Consider the following 9142-nt stretch of genomic DNA (forward strand, 5'->3'; position numbering starts at 1 on the left):
CATGCCCAGCTAATTTTTTGTATTTTTAGTAGAGACGGGGTTTCACCGTGTTGACCAGGATGGTCTCGATCTCTTGACCTTGTGATCCACCCGCCTCGGCCTCCCAGAGGGCTGGGATTACAGGCTTGAGCCACCACGCCCGGCCACGAGACTGACTTTTAAAAGATGTGGGCATACAGAGAAAACAGACAAGGAGCTATTAGTGAAAGAAAAAGATTTAAAAATGGCACATATGCAAGAAAGTACTGACCACAGAGAACAGCTGAGTACAGTGGCAGCTCAGATGGGACAGCACATAGAGTTCATGCAAAGGCGGCTGGAAGATACTTCTAGGATACAGAAGGCATTGAAATGCAGACCAAAGAATTTTATATTTTACCCTGAGGAAAGCAGGAAACTCTTGAAAATGTTTAGGCATGGAATACGCATGAACAGGATTATTTTAAGGACATTAATCTACCAGAAATATGCAAATTGGCTTAGAGATGGCAAAATCTGAGGGGGTACTCTGGAGAACTAAGACAGAAGTCCAGCTCAGAGGAAAGAGCAACCAGAACAGGGCAAGTGGCAGTGGTGCTGGAAGGAAGGAATTAAAGATCTTTAGGAAGTATTATGGGAGAGCTTGGCAATTAGATGCCAAGGGTATGAAAGGTAAAGGTAAAGGGAAGGGTAAAGGGAATGAAAAGCCACAGCCGCAAGTGAAGAGGAAAAGGAAGTTTTAAGATTATATACATATATATACATACATATATATATATATTTTTTTTTCCTTTTATGGAGTTTGGGAAAAGATAAAGGGGGTAGAAAAAAATTGAATTTAGTTTGAGCACATAGAGTCAAGTAAAAACGTTCGAAGGAAAATTGGAAAGGGGTCTGCACTTAGGAATGAAGTTGTAATTAGAAGGAAAAATAATCAATTATTTTATAGAGATGAGAGTTGAAGACGTGAAGTGGATGCAAAAAGGAATGCCAGGGAGAAGAATTCTGGGGCAAGTTCATATTGAAAGCCAAGGGCAGCTAGTCTAACAATGTTTATTGATATAGGAGGAGCCAAAAAGGGAAGAGAGGCCCAAGGAAGGGTACCAACACTGGTGAGATGCAAATGAGACTGGAATGTTACATTTAATGACTAAGTCATTTCTTGGTGAGCTTTAAAAATAATTTAAATATTGCAGAGCCAATGTTTTGCAAGATAAATCTGGCATCATTCTGATGTCTCACCAAAACCTTAACTTTTAAATTTAACGTATTTTCTGTGCTTTGTCTCTGCCTCCTCCATCCTGTAACACTCTTAATTTTGACCCCTACTTCTTCAGAGGCATTAAGGAATGCATGCGCTGAGGAAGCAGAAAAAGAAGGTATCTTTCAGAGGTGACAGGTTTCATAAGGGAAATCTAACTGATTAGAAGAATCTACATGAGGAGAAAGTAAAGTGTGTTCCAAATTTCACACTGACTTTGCATTTGATAGTTTAATCCTTAAGTGCTATTTATTTAAAAAATACATAATACAAGAGTCGGTGTGACTCATATCACATATCCTATTACATAATTACATAACATAGGTCGTCCTTATCATGGGGTTCACTCCTTACCAAAAGATAACGGCTCCTAAATAAATGTACTACTTTATTGTACAAATGTCTACATCTATGTATTAATTTCTGGGCCATAAGACTAAGGCCATAAAATCATATTGTGTTACTCCCCTGATTAAAAACATTCAGTGGTTATCCCCACACTCTTTACCAAGCCTGCAAGGCTCTGTAGTACATAATCTGGCTCTCACCTTTTCCAGCTACAGCTCCAACCATTAGTGTCTCATTTTGCTCCAGCCACACTGGCCTTTCCTCTCTTCAACGACTTTTCTGTCTTAGGGACTTTGCACTTATTACTCCTTTTTTCTCTGCCTCCAACTCTTTCCAAGGACTTCACCGGGCTGTCTCCTTCTCACACAGCTCCTATTATTCCCCCATTCATTCTTTCAATTACAGAATATTTATTTATTCATTGTCTACCAAAGGCCAATAACTTGTGCCCCTCCTCTCCCGTAATACTTCCTAAAGATACATATGCTTTCTATTCCATTATCCTTTATCAACTTCATAGCGCTTATCCATTACCCTACTTATTCGTTTACTTGATGATCTGTCTCTCTCTCTCCACTTGTCCGTTTTGTACCTCGTTGAACCTCCTAATGTTGCTACTAAAAACCCGACAAATACGTGTTGATTAAATGAATCACAAAAACTGCTAGGCGACTGAATCTATTAGGGAAGTCAATATTACCACATCTCAGGAGGAACCTTAAACTTTTCACAGCTGGTAGGAAGCTCAGGATCAGAGAAGTTTCCAGGCCACAAAGATGCGAGCATTTCTCTTTAAGCACAAGGCGAACAGCAGCAGAAAAGAAGAAAATAATTAGAAGACGGGGCCTTTGCTCTGTTTGGGGTTAGGTAAGCTTCCAAACAGCTTTTTAAAAATCCAACTCTGATACTCTGTTCTCCACTCCCAACTTCTGCCACGTCCCGGGTCCCAGAGAGGGCCTGCTCAGATCCCGGAAAACTTCGAGGAACAGGAAGAACACTGTGGGAAGGGACAGGAAGAATAAGAACAGCGGGTTCCTTACCGCGGTCAAGACCCTGAAGTCATCTCGGCTCATGTAACGCAACTTGGCCACATTCACCTTCCCCATGGCTGCCTCAGTCCGGACCTAGACGCCTTTCACACGACAGCCGGAAAGCGCAGAGCAAGTCGCTATTCCGGCCTCTTACGCAGTTTACAGTAGCCAAATGGCTTGCGCATGCGCTGTATCTTATTATAGGTCCTTGTTAATAGCTAGAAGAGCTAATCTCATTGGTATAGGAAAATAAAACTACTTGTACGTTTTATGAAGCATATAGTATAGAACAAGGCAGCATTTTATTTTTGAGAAATTTCTGCGTTATGGCTGAGTTGTCGGAGTGCAGATGTTCTCCACAATATGCCTTTTCCCCCCCATATCTGTCAGGACTTGCTGCCTGAATGACGCGTGCCGCCGCACAGAGCAAAGTGGTGACCTAATCGGAGGAGGAAATTTTTCCCGCAAACAGCTAGTTTAGGCAAAGTGACTACTAACCTGAGCCACAGTCCAGACAACCAAATCTGTTAAAGGTAAAGAGGACTGTATAAAAAGGGCTGTAATCACACAGGCACGCCCTCCACTCCTAATTGTGCCAGCTCCAGACAGCCCCGGAGGGGCTGGTTAATGGAACTCTTGTGCTTGCTAAGTACTTAAATTGTCCGCCAGGCTTTCGAGTGCGCCTGCGCGGTTTGGGGTTGGGATTTAACGTGAGACGTGGATAGCGCCGCGGTCCTTACTCTCAGGGAAGTGGGCATTTTGATAGTTTAGCCTGGCCTGCGCGGGTAGGACTTTGAGGTCCCAAGAGCAATTCAAGGATTTTAGAATAGTTACCCATGCTGGCTCTGCAACTCCGGAGCGGGACTGTAAGCTAGTTGTACCCCGACAAAGAGGATGACTATGATCTGCCCTGTGTTTCCAGGTAGGATAGTTAGTGCTCTGAAATCACAGAATGGAAAAGGAAAAACAGCCTTTTATTCCCTCTGTATTCAAGCCTTTGGCTGTTTTTACTTGAATGCAGGATATCTTTGATCAACCATATTCAACTAATGATCAACCATATTCAACCAATGAACATCTCCATTTAAATGAAGTTTTTCTTCCTGTACTTGTTAGAGAAAGTCGAGCCAAGACGCACAGAGAGACAGAGACACAAGAGAATCTCTTTATTGGAGCGCCAGCTGACGGTGGCCTTACTGCCCGTAATTGCTGCCAGCCCCCCACAAAGGAAAATAACTTGCTTATATAAGTATTGCGCAGGACGATAAGGCAGGGAAAAACGGGGTTTAAACAAAGACAGTCATTGACGTGTGACAAGTTTTACAACCTTGAGAATACATACACTCCAAGCGGTATCTCATTCCCCCCACTGGCAGCTGGGGAAGAAAACAGGTTTTAACAGAAATATGCTTGTGGGCTGAGGGTACAAAAATATGTTTGGGTGCCTTATCTTGGGAGGAGGTTATGCTGGGTCTGCTTTAACTGCAGGCAATTTTAGGCTGGAGGGTTGCTCCTCTGTTCTTTATAATTATTTTTGTAGCCTACTCTTAAAGCTTGTTCTCTATTAAAAGTTAATTTCTATTTTTATTTTTCCTACTCATAGTTACATAAGAAGACATAAAAATGATTTATTTTTTATTTTTATTCTTTTGTTTTTGAGACAGAGTCCTGCTCTTTCGCCCAGGCTGAAGTACAGTGGCTCCATCTCAGCTCGCTGTAACCTCCGCCTCCCTGATTCAACAATTCTCCTCCCTCACCCTCCTGAGTAGCTGGGATTATATGCGTGCACCACCACGCCCAGCTAATTTTTCTATTTTTAGCAGAAACAAGGTTTCACCCTGTTGGCCAGGCTGGTCTCAAACTCCTGACCTCAAGTGATCCACCTGCCTCAGGCTCCCAAAGTACTGGGATTACAGGCATGAACCACCACGCCTGGCTGAAAAGTTTTTAAAGAAACCAAGTGACGAACTTTATTAGTACAAATTTATGGGGTACATGAGAAATTTTTTTACATGTATTTAGGGTGTCTATCATCCAAATACAATATATTTTTGTTTAACTATAGTTACCCTATACTACTATCAAACATTAATATATTCCTTCTATCTGACTGCATATTAAAAAATTTTTTTAATATGACCCTGGAAGCACAGACAACAAAAGCAAAATAGACAAATGGGATGTCATCAAACTGAAAAACTTCTGCACAGCAAAGGAAATGATTAACAAAGTAGAGAGAAAACCCATAGAAGGGGGGAAAATATTTGCAAACCATACCTCTGATAAAGGGATTCATATCCAAAATGCATAAGGAACTCAACATATTTAAAAAATGGGCAAAGGACCTGAATAGACATTTATCAAAGATGACACACAAATGGCTAATTGGTACATGAAAAAATGCCCAGCATCACTAATCATTAGGGAAATATAAATTATAACTACAATGAAATAGCACCTCAAACCTGTTAGGATTTTTTTATAAAAAAGATGAAAATAACTGTTGTGGTGGATACAGAGAAAGGGTACTTTTATACATTGTGGGTGGGAATGTAAATTAGTATGACCATGATAGAAAATTGTGTAGTGGGTCCTCAAAAATGTAAAATAGAATTGCCTTGTGATTCAGCAATCCCATTTCTGAGTATATGTCCAAAGGAAATGAAATCAATATGTCAAAGAAATATCTGCACTCCCCTATTCATTGCAGCATTATTCACAATAGTGGAGATGTGGAATCAACCTAAGTATCCATGGACAGATGAATAAAGAAAATTTGCTATATATACATAATGGAATATTATTCAGTCTTAAAATGAAAGATATTCTGTCATTTGCAACAATGTGGATAAACTTGGAGGACATTATGCTAAGGAAAATAAGCCAGGCACAGAAAGACAAATAGCATGATCTCACTTATATGCGGAATCTTAAAAAGGTTGGACTCAAAATAGTAGAGAGTAGAATGATGGTTACCAGAGGCTGGGAGTAGGCAGAGAGGGAGACAATGGGGAATTGCTGGTTGAAGGGTATAACATTTCAGATAGACAGGAGGAATAACTTTTGTGAATCATTGCACAGCAGGGTAACTATAGTTAATAAGGTACATTTCAATATAACTAAGAGTGAATTTCAAATGTTTCACCACAAAAAGTGATAAGTAAGTGAGGTGGATATGTTGAATGGCTTGATTTGATCATTTTATTTTCTTTTTATTTTGATAGGTTTTTGGTGAACAGGTGGTATTTGGTTACATGGATAAATTATTTAGTAGCGATTTCTGAGATTTTATTGCGCCCATCACCCAAGCAGTGTACTCTGTATCCAATGTGTAGTTTTTTAATTCTTCACTACCCCTTCCTGCCCTTTCTGCCTGAATCCACAAAGCTCGTTGTATCATTCTTAAGGCTTTGCATCCTCACAGCTTAGCTGCCACTTAATGAGTGAGAACATAGGATGTTAAGTTTTCTATTCCTGAGTTACTTCACATAGATGGAGTCTCCAATTCCATCCAGGTTGCTACAAATGCCATTATTTAGTGCCCTTTTATGGCTGAGTAGTATTCCATGGTGTCTCTCTCTCTCTCTCTCTGTGTGTGTGTGTGTGTGTGTATGTATCACATTTTCTTTATCCACTTGTTGACTTATGGACATTTGGGTTGGTTCCATATTTTTGCAACTGCAAATTGTGCTGCTATAAACGTGCATGTGCAAGTATCCTTTTTGTATAATGACTTCTTTTCCTCTGAGTAGATATCCAGGAGTGGGATTGCTGGATCAAATGGTAGATCTACTTTCAGTTCTTTAAAAAATCTCCAGATTGTTTTCCATAGGGGTTGTACTAGTTTGCATTCCCACCAGCAGTGTAAAAGTGTTCTTTTTTCACCACAACCATGCCAACATCTATTATTTTTTTGATTTTTGTATTATGGCCATTCTTGCAGGAATAAGGTGGTATCGCATCATGGTTTTGATTTGCATTTCCCTGATCAATGGTGATGTTGAGCATTTTTTCATATGTTTGTTAGCCATTTATATATCTTCTTTTGAGAATTGTCTAGTCATGTCCTTAGCCCACTTTTTGATGGGATTGTTTATTTATTTTTGCTTGCTAATTTGTTTAAGTAAGTTCCTTGTAGGTTCTGGATAGTAATCCTTTGTCAGATACATAGCTTGTGAAGATTTTCTCCCACTCTGTGGGTTGTCTGTTTACTCTGTTGATTATTTCTTTTGCTGTTCAGAAGCTTTTTAGTTTAATTAAATTCCATCTAATTATCTTTGTTTTGTTGCATTTGCTTTTAGGTTCTTTTTCATAAAGTCTTTGCCTGAGCCAATGTCTAGAACGCTTTTCTGATGTTAACTTCTAGGATTTTTATGGCTTCAGGTCTTAGATTTAAGTCTTTTATCTGTTTTGTGTTGATTTTGTATAAAGGGGAGAGGAGGATCCAGTTTCATTCTTCTTCATGTGGCTTGCTAATTATCACAGCACCATTTATTGACTAGAGTGTCCTTTCCCCACTTTATATTTTTGTTTGCTTTGTTGAAGCTGTAAGTATTTGGCTTTATGTCTGGGTTCTCTTTTCTGTTCCGTTGGTCTACATGCCTATTTTTATACCAGTACCATGCTGATTTGGTGACTATAGCCTCATAGTATAGTTTGAAGTTGGGTAATGTCATGCCTCTGGACATTCCAGGAATTTGTCCATTGGTGATCATTGGTAAAAAACCTAAAAGATTAGGTTTTTTAGTTTCTGCATGTAAAGATGTTCATAGTAGCCTTGAATGATCTTTTGTATTTGTGTGGTGTCAGTTGTAATATCTCTTGTTTTGTTTCTTACTGAGCTTATTTGTATTTTCTCTCTTTTTTTCTTGGCTAATATTGCTAATGGTCTATAAATTTTATTTATTTTTTCAGAGAACCATATTTTGGTTTCATTTATCTTTCGTATTGTTTTATTTTTCTTTCAATTTCATTTATTTCAGCTCTGATCTCGGCTATTTCCTTTCTTCTGCTGGGTTTGTGTTTGGTTTGTTCTTTTTTCTTTAGTTCCTTGAGGTATGACCTTAGATTGTCTGTTTGTGCTCTTTCAGACTTTTTGATTTTGGTATTCAGTGCTATGAAGTTTCCTCTGAGCATGGCTTTTGCTGTATCCCAGGAGTTTTGATAGGTTATGTCACTATTATCAGTCAGTTCAAAGAATTTTTAAATTTCCATCTTGATTTCATTGTTGACCCAGTGATCATTCAGGAGCAGGTTATTTAATTTCCATGTATTTGCATGGTTATGATGGTTCCTTTTGGAGTTGATTTCCAATTTTATTCCACTGTAGTCCGAGAAAATACTTGATCTAATTTTGATTTTCTTAAATTTATTGAGACTTGTTTTGTTGCTTGTCATATGGCTTATCTTGGAGAATGTTCCATGTAGGGATGAATTGAATGTATATTCTGCAGTTTTTGGGTAGAATGTTCTATAAATATCCGTTAAGTCCATTTGTTCTAGGTTATAGTTTAAGTCCATTGTTTATTTGTTGACTTTCTGTCTTGATGGCCTGTCGAGTACTGTCAGTGGAGTATCGAAGTCCTCCACTATGATTGTGCTGCCATCTATCTCATTTCTTAGGTCTAGTAGTACTTATTTTATAAATTTGGGAGTTCCAGTGTTAGGTGCATATATATTTAGGATTGTGATATTTTCCTGTTGGACTAGTCCTTTTATCGTTATATAATGCCCCTCTTTTGTCTTTTTTACTGTTGTTACTTTGAAGTCTGTTTTGTCTGATGTAAGAATAGCTACTTCTGCTTGCTTTTGGTGTCTATTTGTGTGGAATGTCTTTTTCCACACCCTTTACCTTTAGTTTATGTGAGTCCTTATGTGTTAGGTGAATCTCTTGAAGGCAGCAGATAGTTGATTGGTGAATTCTTATCCATTCTGCCATTCTGTATCATTAAATAGAGCATTTAGGTCATTTACATTCGATGTTAATATTGAAAATGAGGTTGCCTGAATACCTGCTATTAATCTGATAGATTTTTCTATGTAGATCACCTGATGATACTTTTGCCTCACAATTCTTAAGATTCTTTGCTTTGCCTTGACTTTAGATAACCTGATGACTTTGTGCCTAAGCAATGATCTTTCTGCAATGAATTTCCTAGGTATTTTCTGAGCTTCTTGTATTTGGATATCTAGATCTCTAGCAAGGCCAGGGAAACTTTCCTCTTATTTATTCCCTTAAAAATGTTTACCAATTCTTAGATTTCTCTTCTTCCTCAGAAATGCCAATTATTCTAAGGTTTGATTGTTTAACATAATCCCCAACTTCTTGGAGGTTTTATTTATTTTTTTAAATTCTTTTTTCTTTGTCTTTGTTGGATTGGGTTAATTTGAAAGCATTGTTGTTGAGCTCTGGAACTCTTTCCTCTATTTATTTGATTTTATTGCTGAAACTTTCCACTGTATTTTGCATTTCTCTAGGTACATCCTTCATTTCCAGAAGTTAAAATTGTTTTTTATTTGTGTG

The 9142-nt window shown here is 38.4% G+C and overlaps 1 protein-coding gene across 3 annotated transcripts in view; it reads right to left on the minus strand.

Moving 5' to 3' along the window:
* Positions 1-2801, minus strand: part of RIOK2 (RIO kinase 2) — an 18326-nt gene extending 15525 nt beyond the window's left edge. For 2 of the 3 annotated variants that reach the window (XM_017507329.1, XM_037730969.1), the window contains exon 1: positions 2629-2801. In XM_017507329.1, coding sequence (XP_017362818.1) covers positions 2629-2694 — 66 coding nt within the window. In that variant the 5' untranslated portion in view covers positions 2695-2801. The remainder of the gene's footprint in view (positions 1-2628) is intronic. The other variant, XM_037730970.1, reaches the window with a different exon arrangement.
* Between the last annotated feature and the right edge of the window lie 6341 nt (positions 2802-9142).

This window comes from Cebus imitator, unplaced genomic scaffold (genome assembly GCF_001604975.1).
Source record: "Cebus imitator isolate Cc_AM_T3 unplaced genomic scaffold, Cebus_imitator-1.0 Scaffold372, whole genome shotgun sequence".
NCBI classification, from domain to species: domain Eukaryota; kingdom Metazoa; phylum Chordata; class Mammalia; order Primates; family Cebidae; genus Cebus; species Cebus imitator.